Source organism: Bufo bufo, chromosome 6 (genome assembly GCF_905171765.1).
Source record: "Bufo bufo chromosome 6, aBufBuf1.1, whole genome shotgun sequence".
Taxonomy (NCBI): Eukaryota; Metazoa; Chordata; class Amphibia; order Anura; family Bufonidae; genus Bufo; species Bufo bufo.
Genome location: NC_053394.1, coordinates 12,747,615 through 12,772,234, shown reverse-complemented (window position 1 = coordinate 12,772,234; position 24,620 = coordinate 12,747,615). Strand labels below are relative to the sequence as shown.

The window sequence follows — 24,620 nt, the reverse complement described above, 5'->3', positions numbered from 1 at the left end:
TATGTGATTCTGCCGCTGCACCCGCCTCCTGTATCTGTATTAGACGTTAATTTTCATTGGTGGCGTAGTGCGCCCGCCCCTCTCTCCTCATTGGCTGCAGCGGCACAGGGGGAGGGAGAGGGACTCCTTCTCCCCTGAGCTGCTGAGGGAACATGGCGCGCACTGACAACAGCGCGCTCCATGTTCTCTGATGATAGGCTGTGCAGTAGCGCAGCCTAGTATCGATAAAAGGCAAATCCCGGTACCGAACCAATACCGGGACAAAAGTATCGATTGGGTATCGATATTTCGATACCCGCAAAAATCAGACTCAAAAACAACGGCGGACTTGCTTTTATTTCCTATTTCACCCCACAAATGATTTTATTAACAGTTTAACAATACATTATATGGAACATTAAAAGGGGTATTCCGGTTACCATAAATATAACTTATGTTTTAGACTAATTCATCATCAATAATTACCTAATATAATGTACATTTCCCATATTTACCATTCAGTAGTTATAAAAGTGTCTATTTCCGTCTGGTTCATAGAAGTGAATGGGAGAAGTGGCTGGTTATGCGCGGTGCGCTCCCATTCACTTCTGTGGGGAAAGCGCTTGGTGGTGGCCGGACCAGAGTCCGTTTAGAAGATAGGTGCGGGTCCCTAATGGGGGCTTATCCTACCAATATGCCCTCATGGTCTGAGATGAGACAACCCCTTTAAGGGGACAAACACAATATTAATAAATCTGTCTTCAGTAAGTTCCCCCTAGTGGAGGCGCCAGTCAGCTCCCCGTTTATGTGAAGGGAAGCAGAAGATTTGGAGCTCTGTATCAGACTTGTGATTAAATCTTCCAGCTGCCAGAACGATATTGGGGCAGATTTACTAAACCTGTAGATGGCTTAAACGGCAGGCTAGACATGTACCAAATGTATTGCAGTGGCTCAGGCTGAAAGATAAATGTAGTTCAGATCTCACATGTCACCCCTTGGGGCACACTCCCTTGGCAAGCTAGACGTAGTGGACGTACCACCAATTTATGCAATTTACGACAAGGCCTTGGTGCACTCACTGAAATGAAAGCCATTGACTAGGAAAGCTTGTTCCATGCGGACAACCAAAGCATGCTAGTTCATGACTATGGCCCAGATCAGCGCTCTTCAACCCGTGGATCTCCAGCTGTTTGAAAACTACAACTCCTAGCATACAATTTTACAACAGCTGGCGTGGAGATTACTGGCATAGACACTAGAGGAAACACTAGTGATTATACATCTACCTGCTTTCTGTTACATATGAAATGGACATGTGTGTCTTTAATATGAATGTAAAACCTAGAAAATCGTACAGAACAATGCAGAGTTCTAAAACTTCAGCTGTAAAATGTGCAGGGGACGTGTAGGAGACTACAGCTGTCTTGGTGCTGCATTAGTCAGGGTTGGGGTTCAGCCTGGCTGCTCCGAGCCATTTCCTGCTGTCTGATTGTCTCCTGGGCATCTCGCTGCATCTTATCCAGCTTTGTGAGGGTGACTGATTTCAGGGGTAACAGCTTCGGTTTGCACATCACCATGGTTGGGACATCTTCAACACACAGCTGCCCTACAAAAGAAGATCAGAAATGTACAAAACATTTTTTATATGGCAGCAGACTATGGGGTTTGCCGTGGTTTTAAAGAGGACCTCTCCCCACTCCTGACATGCCTGGTTTAATAGCTTCATTCATTCCCCATGTAATAACAATTTCGGAGCATCTATTCTTATGGCTCTATGTCGTGCCGTTCCTCTATTATTTCAACTAGAAGTTATAAATGAATTTCCAGCAGTCTGCAGTAAGGGTACAGAGGGGAGGTAACCAGTTGGGGGTGTGTCCCTGCACAGTCTGAAAATGGCAGCACTGATTGGATAGAGTCAGTCTGTGCAGGGACACGCCCCCGACTGGTTACCTCCCCTCTGTATCCTTACTGCAGACTGCTAGTAATTCATTCATAACTTCTAGTTGAAATAATAGAGGAACGACACGACATAGAGCCATAAGAATAGATGCTCCAGAATTGTTATTACGTGGGGAAGGCATGAAGCTCAAATCACAGCAAGAAAAAACAATAATAGCGATATCCGTTCTGTATGTATGCAACACGTCTCAGCCTAATAGAACGTTAAAAATGAAAACAATAAAGTTTTAATAGAACCAAACGGAAAAAAGGGTATAGAACTGTAGTAGGTATAAAAACCAGGCAAACAGGAGGTCTAGGATGTGGAGAGGGATTGGATTGATTAACATCCACATTCAAGATCACCTGACTAATAGCCTATTGTTTGCTAGCATTGAATGTAGTGACACACCTGTGTATTAGGCCTGCACGATATATCGCCAAAGCAATCGTATCGCGATAATTGCCGATTGCGATATAGCGATTTGGCCGACCCAAAAATGCTGCGATTATTTTTCGCTTTATAAGACACACTGTGCGTCTCATAAAGCGATGGTTGACTTTTTACGTGGCTGACACTGATGTATCGCCGGCCGCTATGCTGCACAGCGCGGCCAGCGATACATCAGTTACAGTGCGGGGAGGGGCTGGAGGCAAGTCGTGGCGGGCCCCGCGCACATAACTGTCTTTGTATGAAAAGTCTTTCTTTACTGCTAAAACAATCGCTCTCCTATTGATAAAATCACCAGCCTCTGTACTAACTATGAATGCACTGCAACGAGCGGGCCGGCCGCCATCTTATGCTGGCCCCCCTCATGGCCCTATGTGTCATAGCACACATCCCCCATAAAAGTGCATCATCCACAGATCCCCATAACAGTGCCATCCACAGATCCCCATAACAGTGTCATCCACAGATCCCCATAACAGTGCCAACCGCAGATCCCCATAACAGTGCCAACCGCAGATCCCCATAACAGTGCCATCCACAGATTCCCCATAACAGTGCCATCCACAGATCCCCCATAACAGTGTGCCATCCACAGATCCCCCATAACAGTGTGTCATCCAAAGATCCCCTCCATAACAGTGTGTCATCCACAGATCCCCTCCATAACAGTGTCATCCACAGATCCCCTCCATAACAGTGTCATCCACAGATCCCTTCCAAAACAGTGTCATCCACAGATCCCCTCCATAACAGTGTCATCCACAGATCCCTTCCAAAACAGTGTCATCCACAGATCCCTTCCAAAACAGTGTCATCCACAGATCCCTTCCAAAACAGTGTCATCCACAGATCCCCTCCATAACAGTGTCATCCACAGATCCCCTCCATAACAGTGTCATCCACAGATCCCTTCCAAAACAGTGTCATCCACAGATCCCCTCCATAACAGTGTCATCCACAGATCCCTTCCAAAACAGTGTCATCCACAGATCCCTTCCAAAACAGTGTCATCCACAGATCCCTTCCAAAACAGTGTCATCCACAGATCCCCTCCATAACAGTGTCATCCACAGATCCCCTCCATAACAGTGTCATCCACAGATCCCCTCCATAACAGTGTCATCCACAGATCCCATCCATAACAGTGTCATCCACAGATCCCCTCCATAAGTGTCATTCACAGATCCCCTCCATAACAGTATCATCCACAGATCCCCTCCATAACAGTGTCATTCAAAGATCTCCTCCATAACAGTGTGTCTTCCACAGATCCCCCATAACAGTGTGTCATCCACAGATCCCCCATAACAGTGTGTCATCCACAGATCCCCCATAACAGTGTGTCATCCACAGATCCCCCATAACAGTGTGTCATCCACAGATCCCCCATAACAGTGCCATCCACAGATCCCCCATAACAGTGCCATCCACAGATCCCCCTAACAGTGCCATCCACAGATCCTCCAAAACAGTGTCATCCACAGATCCCCTCCTTAACAGTGTCATCCACAGATCCCCTCCATAACAGTATCATCCACAGATCCCCTCCATAACAGTGCAAATAGACCTCTATCAAAATTCCCTTAAAATATCGCATCGCATATCGTTATCGCAATTTTTAAGGCCCTAATCGCAATCGCACAAAATTCCCATATTGTGCAGCCCTACTGTGTATGTGTGAACTACAGAAAACTAGGCTACTCTCTGCGCTCCACTAGGGGCAGGGACTCACATACATAGACCTGATCCCCTAATACATCTGTCCCTGTGTTGCTTGTAACAAGCCATGGACAGAGAATGGACCGTCTACTGAGTATCATCAGCTGGTGTAGGTAAAGCACTAGCCCTGAGCGCTGCCCTGCCTAGTGAGCGATATATAACACATCTGTAAAACTGCAGACACCAGGTGGCTATGCACCCGCTCTGCTCCGAAGCAGGAGCCATCTTTAAAGACTCGACCAGCGTTGTACATGTACTGTGTTGGTGGGGAAGGGGTTCGATCAGTGCTGCCAGTGTCAGAATATACAGGGACACACCTCACTGGTGGACTATATGGTAGACTATTGGCAATTCATTCATAAACTTCTAGTAGGAATAATAGAGGGATGGAACAATAGGGAGTCATAACAAATGCTCCAGAATTGTTATTAAAACACAAGTAGTTACTAAAACAGACATGTCAGAGCTCCTCTTTGATTCTGCATTTAGTAAACAAATGAACAATACAAAAAAAAATCAGTGCAAAGGTTTCCTGCGCCTGTGATCAAGGCAAATGCCAAAATTACTTCATTTTTTATTTTACATACACAGGAGCAGAGAAATGGCTGCAAAAGTATCCGTACCCCTTAAGTGATATATAGCATGCTTCGCCCCTTTTAGGCCTGTACCAGTCTTTGCCAACATCTAAATGAATGAATCCTAACAAGTGGAAGTGTTAATCCCGTCCTTTAATGTTTCCCTGCTGTGATCCATTTTATGATGGGAGAGTCGCTGTACAGATCCTAGTAAAACGTGCCCACTCACCTTGTTTAGGAAGCACCTCCCGGAACATGGACTTCACCTCTGGCATTGTGGATATATGGAGGATGAACGCAGGTCTCCTCAGCTGATGTCCAAGACCTTCTGTGAGGTAAGTGACAGAGAGAGGTGAATACAATGCGACTGGTTTGGATCAGTTCATATCCTCAGATTCTTTACAGACTCTTACTAAGTTTAAAGGGAACCTGTCACCTGGATTTGGGGTATAGAGCTGAGGACATGGGTTGCTAGATGGCCGCTAGCACATCCACAATGTCCAGTCCCCATAGCTCTGTGTGCTTTTATTGTGTAAAAAAAATGATTTGATACATATGCAAATTAACCAGAGATGAGTCCTGTCCCTGACTCATCTCACATACAGGACACATCTCAGGTTAATTTGCATATGTATCAAATCGTTTTTTTTCCACAATAAAAGCACACAGAGCTATGGGGACTGGGTATTGCGGATGTGCTAGCGGCCATCTAGCAACCCATGTCCTCAGCTCTATACCCAAAATCCTGGTGACAGGTTCCCTTTAAAGAGGACCTTTCACCGATCCTGACATTGTGAACTAAGTATCATGACATGTAGAGCGGCGCCCAGGGATCTCACTGCACTTACTATTATCCCTGGGCGCCGCTCCGTTCTCCCGTTATGTCCTCCGGTATGTTCGGGGACTTGGTTATAGTAGGCGGAGTCTGCCCTTGTTCTGTGGGCGCCTCCTTCTCCTAGGCTGTAGTGCTGGCCAATCGCAGCGCAGAGCTCACAGCCTGGGAGTTTTTTTTTCTCCCAGGCTGTGAGCTCTGCGCTGCGATTGGCCAGCGCTACAGCCTAGGAGAAGGAGACGCCCACAGAACAAGGGCAGACTCCGCCTACTATAACCAAGTCCCCGAACATACCGGAGGACATAACGGGAGAACGGAGCGGCGCCCAGGGATAATAGTAAGTGCAGTGAGATCCCTGGGCGCCGCTCTACATGTCATGATACTTAGTTCACAATGTCAGGATCGGTGAAAGGTCCTCTTTAAGGCCACGTCCACAGGGGGCTGTCCTGTCATGGTTGTGAGGCGGTCGTGCTATGTTCGAGTACCGCACGGCTTCTAATAAAACTATTGAAGACCGCACTGTTCACTGGGTCTGTACTGTTAATGGCACCTTCGATACCAAGTGGCCACTAACAGTACAGACCCAGTCTTCATTCGATTTCAATAGAGCCTGCTGCAAGCACTTTGAATCCCCTTATGGGACTAGTAAATGATTAAAAAATAGGTTAAATTAAAGGCTATTCACACCTATGGGGGTAATTTTTTTTAATTATTGCATTGTACTCATTTTGAGCTAAAATCATTTTTTCAATTGGTCTTTAGTAAAAATGATGAACCCCTGTCTTTGTGCAGATTTCAGTTTCTCTAGTAGCAGGATCACTCTGTTTTGTCAGGCAGGGAGCTGACAGCTCCTCGTCTCTGCTCTCTGACATTATAAACACTTATTAAAGTTCAATCCTTATCTTACTGATAAAGAAGCGTTTATGGCCTTTTAGTAATTTAGAGATAAGATTTATTAGATGACCGGCACAAAGTGAAAGTAAAAAAGTACGATTCACACAGCTAGACAGTTAACCCTTTGTGAGAGAAACAATATATTTTTTTTAATAACGAGCAATTTATAAAAAGATTTTTAGCCCAAAATGAGTAAAATGCAGTCATAAACAATTGCCCCCAAAAGTGTACATAACTTTTAAGTTTTATTAAATAAAAAAACCTCCAAGTTAAAAAGATGAAAAAAAGTTTTTTAATGGAAAAAACTGCAATAATAAAAAAAAACTCCACATAATTGGTATTGCCACTGTGTAACGACCAGCACCAAACAATGTATCCCATAAGGTAAACACTAAAAAAATAATAAACAAAACAATGCCAGAATTGCTGTTTTTCACTTATTCACCACCAAAAATGGGATAAAAAGCAATTAAAAAGTGTTATTTAACCCAGAATGATACAACGTCCCTCTAAAATCAAGCCCTCACACAGCTCCATAGAAAGCAAAATAAAAAAGTTATGGGTCTTGGGATATGGCATTATTTTTTTTTATACAGGGTTCTATTAGGGTTAGGGTCCATTCACACGTCCGTTTTTTCTTTCCTGATCTGTTCCGTTTTTTGCGGAACAGATCTGGACCCATTCATTTTCAATGGGTCCTGGAAAAAAATCGGACAGCACAATGTGTGCTGTCCGTTTCCGTTGTTCCGTTCCGCATGTCCGTTTAAATATAAAATATGTCCTATTCTTTTCCGCAAAATTCGGATCCTGGTACAATACAAAGTCAATGGATCCGCAAAAAACGGAAGACATTCGGATGTCATTACGTATGTCATCCGTTTTATGCGGATTCCGTTCCTGGAAATTACATTTTAATTTTAAATTTTTTTTTCAAAGAAATCCAAACAACTTTATTTGCTTATTGAAATTTATACATGTTTCCGTTTTTTGCGGATCCGCAAAAAACGGATGACATACGCAAACATTTTCAGGAACAACGGATCCGCAAAAAACTGACCGAAAATCGGGATATAGAAAAATACTGACGTGTGAATGTAGCCTTAAGGTTAGTTTTTAGTGTAAAAACACTAAAAGTATGAAAAAAACTATGGGGGAGATTTATCAAACTGGTGTAAAGTAGAACTGGCTTAGTTGCCCATAGCAACCGAGATTCCACCTTTCATAGCTCCTTTAGAAAATGAAAGGTGGAATCTGACTGGTTGCTATAGGCAACTAAGCCAGTTCTACTTTACACCAGTTTGATAAATCTCCCCCTATATGTATTTGATATCTCTGTAATTGTACTGACCCCACTGTGACACGGGTTGCTCATGTTCGTGCTCTGGCGTACTAGCTACGGTGGATTCCGTGTAGGCTGGTTGCGGGGGGCGATGTGTAGTAATGGCAACCTGTGTGTGTTCTGTCTCTTCCTTCCTTGCTTTCCCCTCCCTGTTCTCCTGTTAGCTGTGGGCCTGGGGATCAGTCTGTCTCCAGCCTTGCTGGTTGCAGGAGCTATGCACCTGACCTGGGCTATTCCATCTGCCCTGTCTGTGTGGCCACCTAGTAAGACATCAAGGTCACCTTGTCTTGTTCCGTGTCTGGTCTGTGACCGCCATGCATCGTTCCACATGGGGTCCAGACATCTGCCTGTCTGTGGAGCTCTGTTTGTGACCGCCATGCATCGTTCCACATGGGGTCCAGACATCTGCCTGTCTGTGGAGCTCTGCTTGTGACTGCCATGTGTCGTTCCACATGCGGTCCAGACATCTGCCTGTCTGTGGAGCTCTGCTTGTGACTGCCATGCATCGTTCCACATGGGGTCCAGACATCTGCCTGTCTGTGGAGCTCTGCTTGTGACTGCCATGCATCGTTCAATATGGGGTCCAGACATCTGCCTGTCTGTGGAGCTCTGCTTGTGACCGCCATGCGTCGTTCCACATGGGGTCCAGACATCTGCCTGTCTGTGGAGCTCTGCTTGTGACTGCCATGCATCGTTCCACATGGGATCCAGACATCTGCCTGTGACTGCCATGTGTCGTTCCACATGGGGTCCAGACATCTGCCTGTCTGTGGAGCTCTGCTTGTGACTGCCATGTGTCGTTCCACATGGGGTCCAGGCATCTGCCTGTCTGTTCCATGTCTTGTCTGTGACCGCCATGTTTAGTCCCGCATGGGGTCCAAACTTCTGCCTGTCTGTTCCTTGTGTGCAGCTCTGTCTGTTTGCCCATGGACTAACTCCGCATGGGGAACAGGCATCTGCTAGTCCTGTCTACACCTTCGGTGAGAGGACTCCTGCGTTCTCCGGAGGGAGGACATCTCTGTCTTCTGTATTTCTTCAGTTTCTAGGTCTATGTTAGTCTGGCAGTGCTTAACTGCTTCTGTCCCTGTCTTGTATGTTCTGCCTTCGGTGAGAGGGGTTCTCCGGAGGGAGGACATCTAGTCTGTGTGCAGCTCTGCCTGAGACCGCCATGTGTCGTTCTGTATGGGGTCCAGTCATCTACTTGTCTGCCTGTTTGGGCAGCTGGGCCTGTGACCGCCATGCATCCATTCCACATGGGGTCCAGACAGCTGCTTGTGTGCTGGTTCTGGTGTGTGTTGTCTGTACAGTGTCCTGTGCGGTTTGTTTGGGTTCCAATATGTGCGCCTGGGTTCCAGTCCTTGTTTGTGTCTCTGCAGGTAAGTGGCCAAGTGCACCGGGACCATCCCGGAGGTGCGACCAGTGAGCCTCGGCTGAGTTCAACCCCACCATCTGGGGCTCTGTGAAAAACAGGGCTCACTGAATCTCTGCCCTCTAGGTTTGGCCCCAATTAAAACCGGTGGACTTGGTCCAGTGGTATTTCCTGCCACTGGTCCCTTACCTGCTGATCCAGTTTACGGCCATGTCTGTTCTCTGTAAATATAGTATTCGTGTTGGTCCTTGCCTCGTCTTTGTGTGCCTGAGATATGTTCTAGGGGTCGGTAGGACCCTCGCTGGAACAAGACACCCAGAGAATAAAGTTATCATGTTATTTATACGGAAAACTGAACGACCCAAAATTTATGAGAAAAAACTAAGTGGAACTATTGCTGTTTTTCCCCATCTACCCACAGAAAGAGTTGATTAAAGTTAAAGGCTATGTACACCTACTTTCACACTTGCGGCAGAGTGATCCGGCAATCTGCATGCAAACGGACAGCATTTGTAGACGGATCCGCATCCGGATCAGTCTCACAAATGCATTGCAAGAATGGATCCGTCTCTCCGTTTGTCATACAGACAAATGTAAATTAATGCCGGATCTGGCATTCCGGCAACTGATTCGGAATTTTGGACGGAGATCATACAGCAGCATGCCAAAACGCCGTTCAGTGACTGAACTGAAGACATCCTGAACGGATTTCTCTCCATTCAGAATGCATGGGGATGAAACTGATCAGTTCTTTTCCGGCATTGAGCCCCTTTGACGGAACTCAGTGCCGGAGAAGAAAAACGCTAGTGTGAAAGTATCCTAACTTTCACTTTGTGCCGGTTCATCTAATAACCCTTATCTCCAATTTACTAAGAGGTCATATACACTTATTTTTTTTTTACTAGAGCAGGGGTACTCAAGTACTTTTTGTAAAGGTCCTAATACTTGAGTCTGCTGTAGGATGAAGGTCCGAACTGCAAAACAAAAACATATAAGGAGGGACAACGCCATTGGCGTGTAGCGCTGCATTATTATTATTATTTTTTTTTACAATAATCCCCACCTCCGAGCCCGCCTAATCTCCTTTCTGCCAACCAAACAGTAAGAATGTCCTTTCAGTGCCCCCTAAAAATAATGATGCCCCTCAGACAGTATGATATCCCTTTAATGCTCCACAGAGTATGATACCCCTAAGGCCCCTTGCAGACGAACGTGTCCGGATTAGGTCCGGATGCGTCCCAGTGCATTGCGGCAAACCCGCACGAGTAGGTACCCAATTGCAGTCAGTTTTGACTGCGATTGCGTTCCGTTGTCCAGTTTTTATTGCGCGTGTGCAAAACAATGCCAGAATTGCTGTTTTTCACTTATTCACCACCAAAAATGGGATAAAAAGCAATTAAAAAGTGTTATTTAACCCAGAATGATACAACGTCCCTCTAAAATCAAGCCCTCACACAGCTCCATAGAAAGCAAAATAACAGAAGTTCAGGTTTGGGTTCAAGGTTGTGTAGATTGAATTATTTTCTCTTATAACATGCTTATAAGGGAAAATAATAGCATTCTGAATACAGAATGCATAGTAAAATAGGGCTGGAGGGGTTAAAAAAAATGTTTTAAAAAATTTAACTCACCTTAATCCACTTGTTTGCGCAGTCGGCATCTCTTCTGTCTTCATCTGTGAGGAAAAGGACCTTTGATGACGTCACTATGCTCATCACATGGTCCATCACATGATCCATCACCATGGTGATGGATCATGTGACGGACCATGTGATGAACGTAGTGACGTCATCAAAGGTCCTTTTCCTCACAGAACAAGACAGAAGAGATGCCGGCTGCGCAAACAAGTGGATTAAGGTGAGTTAAATTATTTTTTATTAACCCCTCCAGCCCTATTTTACTATGCATTCTGTATTCAGAATGCTATTATTTTCACTTATAACCATGTTACTGACAGCAGCCTAAGATCTCAATACTGGAAGATACTGAAAGTCAAAAGTGTATAACGTCCACAGTGACTCCACCAGCAGAATAGTGAGTACAGCTCTGGAGTATAATACAGGATGTAACTCAGGATCAGTACAGGATAAGTAATGTATGTACACAGTAACTGCTCCAGCAGAATAGTGAGTGCAGCTCTGGAGTATAATACAGGATGTAACTCAGGATCAGTACAGGATAAGTAATGTATGTACACAGTGACTGCACCAGTAGAATAGTGAGTGCAGCTCTGGAGTATAATACAGGATGTAACTCAGAATCAGTGCAGGATAAGTAATGTATGTGCACAGTGACTGCACCAGCAGAATAGTGAGTGCAGCTCTGGAGTATAATACAGGATGTAACTCAGGATCAGTACAGGATAAGTAATGTATGTACACAGTGACTGTACCAGCAGAATAGTGAGTGCAGCTCTGGAGTATAATACAGGATATAACTCAGGATCAGTACAGGATAAGTAATGTATGTACACAGTGACTGCACCAGCAGAATAGTGAGTACAGCTCTGGAATATAATACAGGATGTAACTCAGGATCAGTACAGGATAAGTAATGTATGTACACAGTGACTCCACCAGCAGAATAGTGAGTGCAGCTCTGGAGTATAATACAGGATGTAACTCAGGATCAGTACAGGATAAGTAATGTATGTACACAGTGACTGCACCAGCAGAATAGTGAGTACAGCTCTGGAGTATAATACAGGATGTAACTCAGGATCAGTACAGGATAAGTAATGTATGTACACAGTGACTGCACCAGCAGAATAGTGAGTACAGCTCTGGAGTATAATACAGGATGTAACTCAGGATCAGTACAGGATAAGTAATGTATGTACACAGTGACTCCACCAGCAGAATAGTGAGTGCAGCTCTGGAGTATAATACAGGATGTAACTCAGGATCAGTACAGGATAAGTAATGTATGTACACAGTGACTCCACCAGCAGAATAGTGAGTGCAGCTCTGGAGTATAATACAGGATGTAACTCAGGATCAGTACAGGATAAGTAATGTATGTACACAGTGACTGCACCAGCAGAATAGTGAGTGCAGCTCTGGAGTATAATACAGGATGTAACTCAGGATCAGTACAGGATAAGTAATGTATGTACACAGTGACTCCACCGGCAGAATAGTGAGTGCAGCTCTGGAGTATAATACAGGATGTAACTCAGGATCAGTACAGGATAAGTAATGTATGTACACAGTGACTGCACCAGCAGAATGTTGAGTGCAGCTCTGGAGTATAATACAGGATGTAACTCAGGATCAGTACAGGATAAGTAATGTAATGTATGTACACAGTGACTGCACCAGCAGAATGTTGAGTGCAGCTCTGGAGTATAATACAGGATGTAACTCAGGATCAGTACAGGATAAGTAATGTATGTACACAGTGACTGCACCAGCAGAGTAGTGAGTGCAGCTCTGGAGTATAATACAGGATGTAACTCAGGATCAGTACAGGATAAGTAATGTATGTACACAGTGACTGCACCAGCAGAATAGTGAGTGCAGCTCTGGAGTATAATACAAGATGTAACTCAGGATCAGTACAGGATAAGTAATGTATATACACAGCGACTGCACCAGCAGAATAGTGAGTGCAGCTCTGGGGTATAATACAGGATGTAACTCAGGATCAGTACAGGATAAGTAATGTATGTACACAGCGACTCCACCAGCAGAATAGTGAGTGCAGCTCTGGAGTATAATACAGGATGTAACTCAGGATCAGTACAGGATAAGTAATGTATGTACACAGTGACTGCACCAGCAGAATAGTGAGTGCAGCTCTGGAGTATAATACAGGATGTAACTCAGGATCAGTACAGGATAAGTAATGTATGTGCACAGTGACTGCACCAGCAGAATAGTGAGTGCAGCTCTGGAGTATAATACAGGATGTAACTCAGGATCAGTACAGGATAAGTAATGTATGTACACAGTGACTCCACCAGCAGAATAGTGAGTGCAGCTCTGGAGTATAATACAGGATGTAACTCAGGATCAGTACAGGATAAGTAATGTATGTACACAGCGACTCCACCAGCAGAATAGTGAGTGCAGCTCTGGAGTATAATACAGGATGTAACTCAGGATCAGTACAGGATAAGTAATGTATGTACACAGCGACTCCACCAGCAGAATAGTGAGTGCAGCTCTGGAGTATAATACAGGATGTAACTCAGGATCAGTACAGGATAAGTAATGTATGTACACAGTGACTGCACCAGCAGAATAGTGAGTGCAGCTCTGGAGTATAATACAGGATGTAACTCAGGATCAGTACAGGATAAGTAATGTATGTACACAGCGACTCCACCAGCAGAATAGTGAGTGCAGCTCTGGAGTATAATACAGGATGTAACTCAGGATCAGTACAGGATAAGTAATGTATGTACACAGTGACTGCACCAGCAGAATAGTGAGTGCAGCTCTGGGGTATAATACAGGATGTAACTCAGGATCAGTACAGGATAAGTAATGTATGTACACAGTGACTGCACCAGCAGAATAGTGAGTGCAGCTCTGGAGTATAATACAGGATGTAACTCAGGATCAGTACAGGATAAGTAATGTATGTACACAGTGACTGCACCAGCAGAATAGTGAGTGCAGTTTTTTTTAGAGGAGAAACTTACTACCATCCTTGCAGGATGCAGAAATAATTGTTAGATCAAAACCGGGAATGATCTCTTACTAAAAGATTCATATAGATGTACGGGGAGAAGACTGACTATAGTAATACCATGAACTCAGGTTTATGCCATATAAAACCATAGCCAACCATTTGCGCTGTGGTTATTTTAACATTCATGAGGCTGCGGTCGGTCCTGTCATTAGATACAGTGAAGGCCTTTGACCCTGTCCCTTGGGGTCCCCTGTGGCTGTAATGAAGGGTTTCTCTGATTACTTTTTGAACTGAGATAAACTCTTGTATAGGAATCGCCCGGCTGATATCTGGATGAATGGTTTGCCGCCTCGTCCATTTAATCTAACAAGAGGTATAGGGCGGGTTAAAGGTGATCTCTGGTTTAATAATAACATATTTTACCTGCCCAGAGTACCTCAAACCAGAGGTCGCACTATGTTTTTTTTCCAGAAGAGTAAAAATACTCATCTGACCATTTTTGAGGAGCATTTTTACCCGAGGAGGAGTACGACAGTTGCAGTAACACAAATACATAATACATAGGACTACACTCGCTCACATCTGCGTTTGGAGCCTCTGTTGCAGATTCTGTCAAAACGACCGGACAAAAAAGTCTCATATGCAGCACTTTTTTGTCTGGTAAAAAGAGAGGATCCCGAATGGAAACTGAATGGACTCCATCATAGTCAGCGGACTCTGTTCAGCTTCTTCTCCGTCAGCTAGGCCGGGTTCACATCACATTTTTGTCATACTTTTAATCTACACAAAAAATAAATAAGATGTGTACATATTAACAGACTCCTCAGACAGACGCCATACCGTGGCATCCGTCACCATAGAGTTCAATTGAAAAAAAAAAAGTATATGTTAGCCTACGTGTTTTTTTACTGGACTTTGCAGGATGGAAAAACGTGGTACACTACACTTTCCCATTCTGCAGAGTTCTGCAATAAAAGTATAAATTTTTTTTTTTTTACAATGGAACTCTTTCAAAAGTATACATTTTTTGTGTATGTTAAACGTATGACAAAAACCCAGCCTTACGTGCCCGATCCAGCACTTCCATTATTTTTGTTGCTCTTCTCATGTAACAGAGCAGAAACAACAGAAATAATTACTGGCAGTGTGAACGTGGCCTAAGAGGTGGGGATGTATGCAGGGAACCATTACTGGTCTAAATAACATCAGGCATTATAGCCAAGTGATAAAGTCTAGTCCATATAGCGGATCCTCCCTGTACTTTATCACTTGTCTATAATATCCTGCCTGCATACACTACACAGATGTGCATGGTGCAGTGCGTGATGTGCATGGTGCAGTATATGGTGCAGTGTATGTAATGCAGTGCGTGATGTGTGTGGCGCAGTATATGGTGCATTTGGTGCAGTGTATGGGGATGTATGTGGTGCAGTGTGTGATGTGTGTGGTGCAGTGTATGGGGATGTATGTGGTGCAGTGTGTGATGCAGTGTATGGGGATGTATGTGGTGCAGTGTGTGATGCAGTGTATGGGGATGTATGTGGTGCAGTGTGTGATGTGTGTGGCGCAGTGTATGGGGATGTATGTGGTGCAGTGTGTGATGCAGTGTATGGGGATGTATGTGGTGCAGTGTGTGATGTGTGTGGTGCAGTGTGTGATGTGTGTGGTGCAGTGTATGGGGATGTATGTGGTGCAGTGTGTGATGTGTGTGGTGCAGTGTATGGGGATGTATGTGGTGCAGTGTGTGATGCAGTGTATGGGGATGTATGTGGTGCAGTGTGTGATGTGTGTGGCGCAGTGTATGGGGATGTATGTGGTGCAGTGTGTGATGCAGTGTATGGGGATGTATGTGGTGCAGTGTGTGATGTGTGTGGTGCAGTGTGTGATGTGTGTGGTGCAGTGTATGGGGATGTATGTGGTGCAGTGTGTGATGCAGTGTATGGGGATGTATGTGGTGCAGTGTGTGGTGCAGTGTATGGGGATGTATGTGGTGCAGTGTGTGATGCAGTGTATGGGGATGTATGTGGTGCAGTGTGTGATGTGTGTGGTGCAGTGTGTGATGTGTGTGGTGCAGTGTATGGGGATGTATGTGGTGCAGTGTGTGATGCAGTGTATGGGGATGTATGTGGTGCAGTGTGTGGGGATGTATGTGGTGCAGTGTGTGATGTGTGTGGCGCAGTATATGGTGCATGTGGTGCAGTGTGTGATGTGTGTGGTGCAGTGTGTGTGGTGCAGTGTATGGGGATGTATGTGGTGCAGTGTGTGATGTATGTGGCGCAGTATATGGTGCATGTGGTGCAGTCTGTGATGTATGTGGTGCAGTGTGTGATGTATGTGGCGCAGTATATGGTGCATGTGGTGCAGTCTGTGATGTATGTGGTGCAGTGTGTGATGTATGTGGCGCAGTATATGGTGCATGTGGTGCAGTGTGTGATGTATGTGGTGCAGTGTGTGGTGCATGTGGTGCAGTCAGTGTGTGATGTATGTGGTGCAGTATATGGTGCATGTGGTGCAGTGTGTGATGTATGCGGTGCAGTATATGGTGCATGTGGTGCAGTCAGTGTGTGATGTATGTGGTGCAGTCAGTGTGTGATGTATGTGGTGCAGTCAGTGTGTGATGTATGTGGTGCAGTGTGTGATGTATGCGGTGCAGTATATGGTGCATGTGGTGCAGTCAGTGTGTGATGTATGTGGTGCAGTCAGTATATGGTGCATGTGGTGCAGTGTGTGATGTATGCGGTGCAGTATATGGTGCATGTGGTGCAGTCAGTGTGTGATGTATGTGGTGCAGTCTGTGATGTATGTGGTGCAGTGTGTGATGTATGCGGTGCAGTGTCACCTTGATGTCCAGGGCTGTTGTTTTTCACCATTGAGGAGTCTTGTTCAGCTCCTCCGCCGTCATGTTTGCTGAGATCCTCGTGCAGCGCGCCTGCTCTCCTGACTATAGAGACCCCTCAGAGCCAGCCCCTCCTCCTTCCAGCTCCCGCCAGCTTTCCCTGCTGCAGGGCACTGTATCGCTCTGGCGCCCACCCAAACAAACCAATAGCAAAGCTCCTTGCTGTCTGGAGCTTTGCTATTGGATATTGCTGGCACAGGCAGCACCGCTGCGCTGCCTGCACCGTTCACATCGCCGACGAATATGAGGGAAAAGTCTAAGGTGTATTGGTACGCCTCAGACTTTTTCCAGGGAGTAAAATAGCCTGAACAAGCGTCATAGACGCTTGTACAGGCCTTATTGCAACCTCTGCCTCAAACACTGCATATTTCTGCCCCATGTGCCTGTTTTTCATTTCAGCGCCTTCCTTCCCCTGTTCTCAGCATTACCGCCTCCTATCTTTAGCACATATGTGATCCAAGCCTTAGCCTTTAAATATTTGCACTTGGTAAGATATATTTAAAGGGAGTGGGTAATGGGGGTGATCAATGCATCAGGATACATGTAGACAAGTTACAAGCTATGGGGGCGAACAGCAAGTGTATAGAACTGTGACACACTGACACTCGGGGTACAGGGTAATGACACTGACACTCGGGGTACAGGGTAATGACACTGACACTCGGGGTACAGGGTAATGACACTGACACTCGGGGTACAGGGTAATGACACTGACACTCGGGGTACAGGATAATGACGCTAACACTCGGGGTACAGGGTAATGACGCTGACACTCGGGGTACAGGATAATGACGCTGACACTCGGGGTACAGGATAATGACACTGACACTCGGGGTACAGGATAATGACGCTGACACTCGGGGTACAGGATAATGACGCTGACACTCGGGGTACAGGATAATGACGCTGACACTCGGGGTACAGGATAATGACGCTGACACTTGGGGTACATGATAATGACACTGACACTCGGGGTACAGGATAATGACACTGATATTCGGGGTACAGGATAATGACGCTGACACTCGGGGTACAGGATAATAACACTGACACTTGGGGTACAGGATAATGACACTGACACTCGGGGTACAGGATAATGACACTGACACTCGGGGTACAGGATAATGACGCGCTGACACTCGGGGTACAGGATAATGACACTGACACTTGCGGTACAGGATAATGACACTGACACTCGGGGTACAGGATAATGACACTGACACTCGGGGTACAGGATAATGACACTGACACTTGCGGTACAGGATAATGACACTGACACTCGGGGTACAGGATAATGACACTGACACTCGGGGTACAGGATAATGACACTGACACTCGGGGTACAGGATAATGACACTGACACTCGGGGTACAGGATAATGACACTGACACTCAGGGTACAGGATAATGACGCTGACACTCGGGGTACAGGATAATGACGCTGACACTCGGGGTACAGGATAATGACGCTGACACTCGGGGTACAGGATAATGACGCTGACACTCGGGGTACAGGATAATGACGCTGACACTCGGGGTACAGGATAATGACGCTGACACTCGGGGTACAGGATAATGACGCTGACACTCGGGGTACAGGATAATGACGCTGACACTCGGGGTACAGGATAATGACGCTGACACTCGGGGTACAGGATAATGACGCTGACACTCGGGGTACAGGATAATGACGCTGACACTCGGGGTACAGGATAATGACGCTGACACTCGGGGTACAGGATAATGACGCTGACACTCGGGGTACAGGATAATGACGCTGACACTCGGGGTACAGGATAATGACGCTGACACTCGGGGTACAGGATAATGACGCTGACACTCGGGGTACAGGATAATGACGCTGACACTCGGGGTACAGGATAATGACGCTGACACTCGGGGTACAGGATAATGACGCTGACACTCGGGGTACAGGATAATGACGCTGACACTCGGGGTACAGGATAATGACACTGACACTTGGGGTACAGGATAATGACGCTGACACTCGGGGTACAGGATAATGACGCTGACACTCGGGGTACAGGATAATGACGCTGACACTCGGGGTACAGGATAATGACGCTGACACTTGGGGTACAGGATAATGGCGCTGACACTTGGGGTACAGGATAATGACACTAACACTCGGGGTACAGGATAATGACGCGCTGACACTCGGGGTACAGGATAATGACGCGCTGACACTCGGGGTACAGGATAATGACGCTGACACTCGGGGTACAGGATAATGACACTGACACTCGGGGTACAGGATAATGACGCTGACACTCGGGGTACAGGATAATGACACTGACACTTGTGGTACAGGATAATGACACTGACACATGGGGTACAGGATAATGACACTGACACTCGGGGTACAGGATAATGACGCTGACACTCGGGGTACAGGATAATGACACTGACACTCGGGGTACAGGATAATGACTCTGACACTCGGGGTACAGGATAATGACACTGACACTCGGGGTACAGGATAATGACACTGACACATGGGGTACAGGATAATGACACTGACACTCGGGGTACAGGATAATGACTCTGACACTCGGGGTACAGGATAATGACACTGACACTCGGGATGCAGGATAATGACGCTGACACTCGGGGTACAGGATAATGACACTGACACTTGGGGTACAGGATAATGACACTGACACATGGGGTACAGGATAATGACACTGACACATGGGGTACAGGATAATGACACTGACACTCGGGGTACAGGATAATGACGCTGACACTCGGGGTACAGGATAATGACACTGACACTCGGGGTACAGGATAATGACTCTGACACTCGGGGTACAGGATGATGACGCTGACACTCGGAGTACAGGATAATGACGCTGACACTTGGGGTACAGGATAATGACGCTGACACTCGGGGTACAGGATAATGACACTGACACTCGGGGTACAGGATAATGACTCTGACACTCGGGGTACAGGATGATGACGCTGACACTCGGGGTACAGGATAATGACACTGACACTCGGGGTACAGGATAATGACGCTGACACTCGGAGTACAGGATAATGACGCTGACCCTTGGGGTACAGGATAATGACGCTGACACTCGGGGTACAGGATAATGACGCTGACACTCGGAGTACAGGATAATGACGCTGACACTTGGGGTACAGGATAATGACACTGACACTCGGGGTACAGGATAATGACACTGACACTTGGGGTACAGGATAATGACGCTGACACTCGGGGTACAGGATAATGACGCTGACACTCGGGGTACAGGATAATGACGCTGACACTCGGGGTACAGGATAATGACGCTGACACTTGGGGTACAGGATAATGGCGCTGACACTTGGGGTACAGGATAATGACACTAACACTCGGGGTACAGGATAATGACGCTGACACTCGGGGTACAGGATAATGACGCGCTGACACTCGGGGTACAGGATAATGACGCTGACACTTGGGGTACAGGATAATGACGCTGACACTCAGGGTACAGGATAATGACGCTGACACTCAGGGTACAGGATAATGACACTGACACTCGGGGTACAGGATAATGACGCTGACACTCGGGGTACAGGATAATGACACTGACACTTGTGGTACAGGATAATGACACTGACACATGGGGTACAGGATAATGACACTGACACTCGGGGTACAGGATAATGACGCTGACACTCGGGGTACAGGATAATGACACTGACACTCGGGGTACAGGATAATGACTCTGACACTCGGGGTACAGGATAATGACACTGACACTCGGGGTACAGGATAATGACACTGACACATGGGGTACAGGATAATGACACTGACACTCGGGGTACAGGATAATGACTCTGACACTCGGGGTACAGGATAATGACACTGACACTCGGGATGCAGGATAATGACGCTGACACTCGGGGTACAGGATAATGACACTGACACTTGGGGTACAGGATAATGACACTGACACATGGGGTACAGGATAATGACACTGACACATGGGGTACAGGATAATGACACTGACACTCGGGGTACAGGATAATGACGCTGACACTCGGGGTACAGGATAATGACGCTGACACTCGGGGTACAGGATAATGACACTGACACTCGGGGTACAGGATAATGACTCTGACACTCGGGGTACAGGATGATGACGCTGACACTCGGAGTACAGGATAATGACGCTGACACTTGGGGTACAGGATAATGACGCTGACACTCGGGGTACAGGATAATGACACTGACACTCGGGGTACAGGATAATGACGCTGACACTCGGAGTACAGGATAATGACGCTGACCCTTGGGGTACAGGATAATGACGCTGACACTCGGAGTACAGGATAATGACACTGACACTTGGGGTACAGGATAATGACACTGACACATGGGGTACAGGATAATGACACTGACACATGGGGTACAGGATAATGACACTGACACTCGGGGTACAGGATAATGACGCTGACACTCGGGGTACAGGATAATGACACTGACACTCGGGGTACAGGATAATGACTCTGACACTCGGGGTACAGGATGATGACGCTGACACTCGGAGTACAGGATAATGACGCTGACACTTGGGGTACAGGATAATGACGCTGACACTCGGGGTACAGGATAATGACACTGACACTCGGGGTACAGGATAATGACGCTGACACTCGGAGTACAGGATAATGACGCTGACCCTTGGGGTACAGGATAATGACGCTGACACTCGGAGTACAGGATAATGACGCTGACACTCGGGGTACAGGATAATGACACTGACACTCGGAGTACAGGATAATGACACTGACACTTGGGGTACAGGATAATGACGCTGACACTCGGAGTACAGGATAATGACGCTGACACTTGGGGTACAGGATAATGACACTGACACTCGGGGTACAGGATAATGACGCTGACACTCGGGGTACAGGATAATGACACTGACACTCGGGGTACAGGATAATGACGCTGACACTCGAGGTATAGGATAATGACACTGACACTCGGAGTACAGGATAATGACACTGACACTTGGGGTACAGGATAATGACGCTGACACTCGGAGTACAGGATAATGACGCTGACACTTGGGGTACAGGATAATGACACTGACACTCGGGGTACAGGATAATGACGCTGACACTCGGGGTACAGGATAATGACACTGACACTCGGGGTACAGGATAATGACGCTGACACTCGAGGTATAGGATAATGACGCTGACACTTGGGGTACAGGATGATGACGCTGACACTCGGGGTACAGGATAATGACGCTGACACTCGGGGTACAGGATAATGACGCTGACACTCGGAGTACAGGATAATGACGCTGACACTCGGGGTACAGGATAATGACACTGACACTCGGAGTACAGGATAATGACACTGACACTCGGGGTACAGGATAATGACGCTGACACTCGGAGTACAGGATAATGACACTGACACTTGGGGTACAGGATAATGACGCTGACACTCGGAGTACAGGATAATGACACTGACACTTGGGGTACAGGATAATGACGCTGACACTCGGAGTACAGGATAATGACGCTGACACTTGGGGTACAGGATAATGACACTGACACTCGGGGTACAGGATAATGACGCTGACACTCGGGGTACAGGATAATGACACTGACACTCGGGGTACAGGATAATGACGCTGACACTCGAGGTATAGGATAATGACGCTGACACTTGGGGTACAGGATGATGACGCTGACACTCGGGGTACAGGATAATGACGCTGACACTCGGAGTACAGGATAATGACGCTGACACTCGGGGTACAGGATAATGACACTGACACTTGGGGTACAGGATAATGACACTGACACTTGGGGTACAGGATAATGACGCTGACACTTGGGGTACAGGATAATGACACTGACACTTGGGGTACAGGATAATGACACTGACACTCGGGGTACAGGATAATGACGCTGACACTTGGGGTACAGGATAATGACGCTGACACTTGGGGTACAGGATAATGACACTGACACTTGGGGTACAGGATAATGACACTGACACTTGGGGTACAGGATAATGACACTGACACTTGGGGTACAGGATAATGACACTGACACTCGGGGTACAGGATAATGACGCTGACACTCGGGGTACAGGATAATGACACTGACACTCGGGGTACAGGATAATGACGCTGACACTCGAGGTATAGGATAATGACGCTGACACTTGGGGTACAGGATGATGACGCTGACACTCGGGGTACAGGATAATGACGCTGACACTCGGAGTACAGGATAATGACGCTGACACTCGGGGTACAGGATAATGACACTGACACTCGGGGTACAGGATAATGACACTGACACTCGGGGTACAGGATAATGACGCTGACACTCGGGGTACAGGATAATGACGCTGACACTCGGGGTGTCTGTTACCCCCTCCCCCATCTTCTGTGCAGGGTGTTTACCTCGGTAGTGCAGCAGTTGAACATCCAGATCTTACAACCTTCAGTTACTTGGTAACCGGTGACGTCATGACGTACGTACACTTTGCGCAGTGCACGCTGGGATATGTAGTAATACCTCCCTGGAGGCGCAGTATGGGTTGCTAGCTCTTGTATAGTGACATATTTGCTTTCATCTTGCAGTAAACTGTCTATACTTAAGGAAACCGTCGCCGTTTTGCTACGACAAATGTCATTTCAAGCAGTATGAGATTGTATCGATTGTCAATAAAGCTTGTTGAAAACAAATGTAGCAATATCGCGAGAAATAACGCGGCTCTTTTGAGAGGGCGGGCTGACAGTTGGCATGTGACGTGTGGTGGGTGTGGCCATGGAGGGACAGCCGTTCACGTGAGTCTGAGGGCGGAGAGCGCGGTGACGTCATGCGTCGCAGAGCGGAGGAGGAGGTGGAGAGGAGGAGGAGGATGGCGGCGGATAGCAGAGCAGGGAGACGGGCGGAGGAATAACAACATCATGATGGTGCGTGTAATCCCCGGGCTTTGTTTGTGTCACCGTGTCCGGGTTTGTGCAGGGGGTGTCCTGTGCCGTGGGTGTGGCCTGTCTGCAGCGATGTCCTGGAGACATGAGGCCCCGAAGATTGGGCCCGACCCGTGAACCCCTCGTACCCACAGTGAGAGCAGCGCCCCCTTCTCCTTATGTGACAAAAGCCCCCATGTGACATAAGTGACCACACCTTCTGCCCTGTGTGAGATTGGTGCCCCCCCCCCTGCCCTGTGTGAGATTGGTGCCCCCCCCTCCTCTGCCCTGTGTGAGATTGGTGCCCCCCCTCCTCTGCCCTGTGTGAGATTGGTGCCCCCCCTCCTCTGCCCTGTGTGAGATTGGTGCCCCCCCCTCTGCCCTGTGTGAGATTGGTGCCCCCCCCCCCCTCTGCCCTGTGTGAGATTGGTGCCCCCCCCCCTCTGCCCTGTGTGAGATTGGTGGCCCCCCTCCTCTGCCCTGTGTGAGATTGGTGGCCCCCCTCCTCTGCCCTGTGTGAGATTGGTGCCCCCCCTCCTCTGCCCTGTGTGAGATTGGTGCCCCCCCTCCTCTGCCCTGTGTGAGATTGGTGCCCCCCCTCCTCTGCCCTGTGTGAGATTGGTGCCCCCCCTCCTCTGCCCTGTGTGAGATTGGTGCCCCCCCTCCTCTGCCCTGTGTGAGATTGGTGCCCCCCCTCCTCTGCCCTGTGTGAGATTGGTGCCCCCCCTCCTCTGCCCTGTGTGAGATTGGTGCCCCCCCTCCTCTGCCCTGTGTGAGATTGGTGCCCCCCCCCCCTCTGCCCTGTGTGAGATTGGTGCCCCCCCCCCTCTGCCCTGTGTGAGATTGGTGCCCCCCTCCTCTGCCCTGTGTGAGATTGGTGCCCCCCCTCCTCTGCCCTGTGTGAGATTGGTGCCCCCCCCTCCTCTGCCCTGTGTGAGGTTGGTGCCCCCCCCTCCTCTGCCCTGTGTGAGGTTGGTGCCCCCCCCCTCCTCTGCCCTGTGTGAGGTTGGTGCCCCCCCC

General features: G+C 47.5%; 2 protein-coding genes across 4 annotated transcripts in view; one reads left to right on the top strand and one right to left on the bottom strand.

The window, feature by feature from the left end:
- Positions 1–600: 600 nt before the first annotated feature.
- Positions 601–23,217, bottom strand: BBIP1 (BBSome interacting protein 1). 3 transcript variants are annotated; one of them, XM_040435408.1, is made up of 3 exons: positions 23,088–23,217; positions 4,892–4,990; positions 601–1,585 (listed from the first exon to the last, which is right to left on the bottom strand). In XM_040435408.1, exons 2-3 carry the CDS (start codon positions 4,935–4,937, stop codon positions 1,419–1,421), a joined length of 213 nt encoding a protein of 70 aa, XP_040291342.1. In that variant the 5' UTR covers positions 4,938–4,990; positions 23,088–23,217; the 3' UTR covers positions 601–1,418. The 3 variants fall into 3 exon arrangements, with proteins under 3 accessions (XP_040291342.1, XP_040291344.1, XP_040291341.1); XM_040435410.1 differs by having other exon boundaries at positions 4,892–4,987; positions 23,088–23,176; XM_040435407.1 differs by lacking the exon at positions 23,088–23,217 and adding an exon at positions 16,574–16,596.
- A 327-nt stretch (positions 23,218–23,544) lies between these two features.
- Positions 23,545–24,620, top strand: part of SHOC2 (SHOC2 leucine rich repeat scaffold protein) — a 50,870-nt gene continuing 49,794 nt past the window's right edge. The window contains exon 1 of the mRNA XM_040437556.1: positions 23,545–23,603. The gene's annotated coding sequence lies outside the window, so the exon portion shown is untranslated. The remainder of the gene's footprint in view (positions 23,604–24,620) is intronic.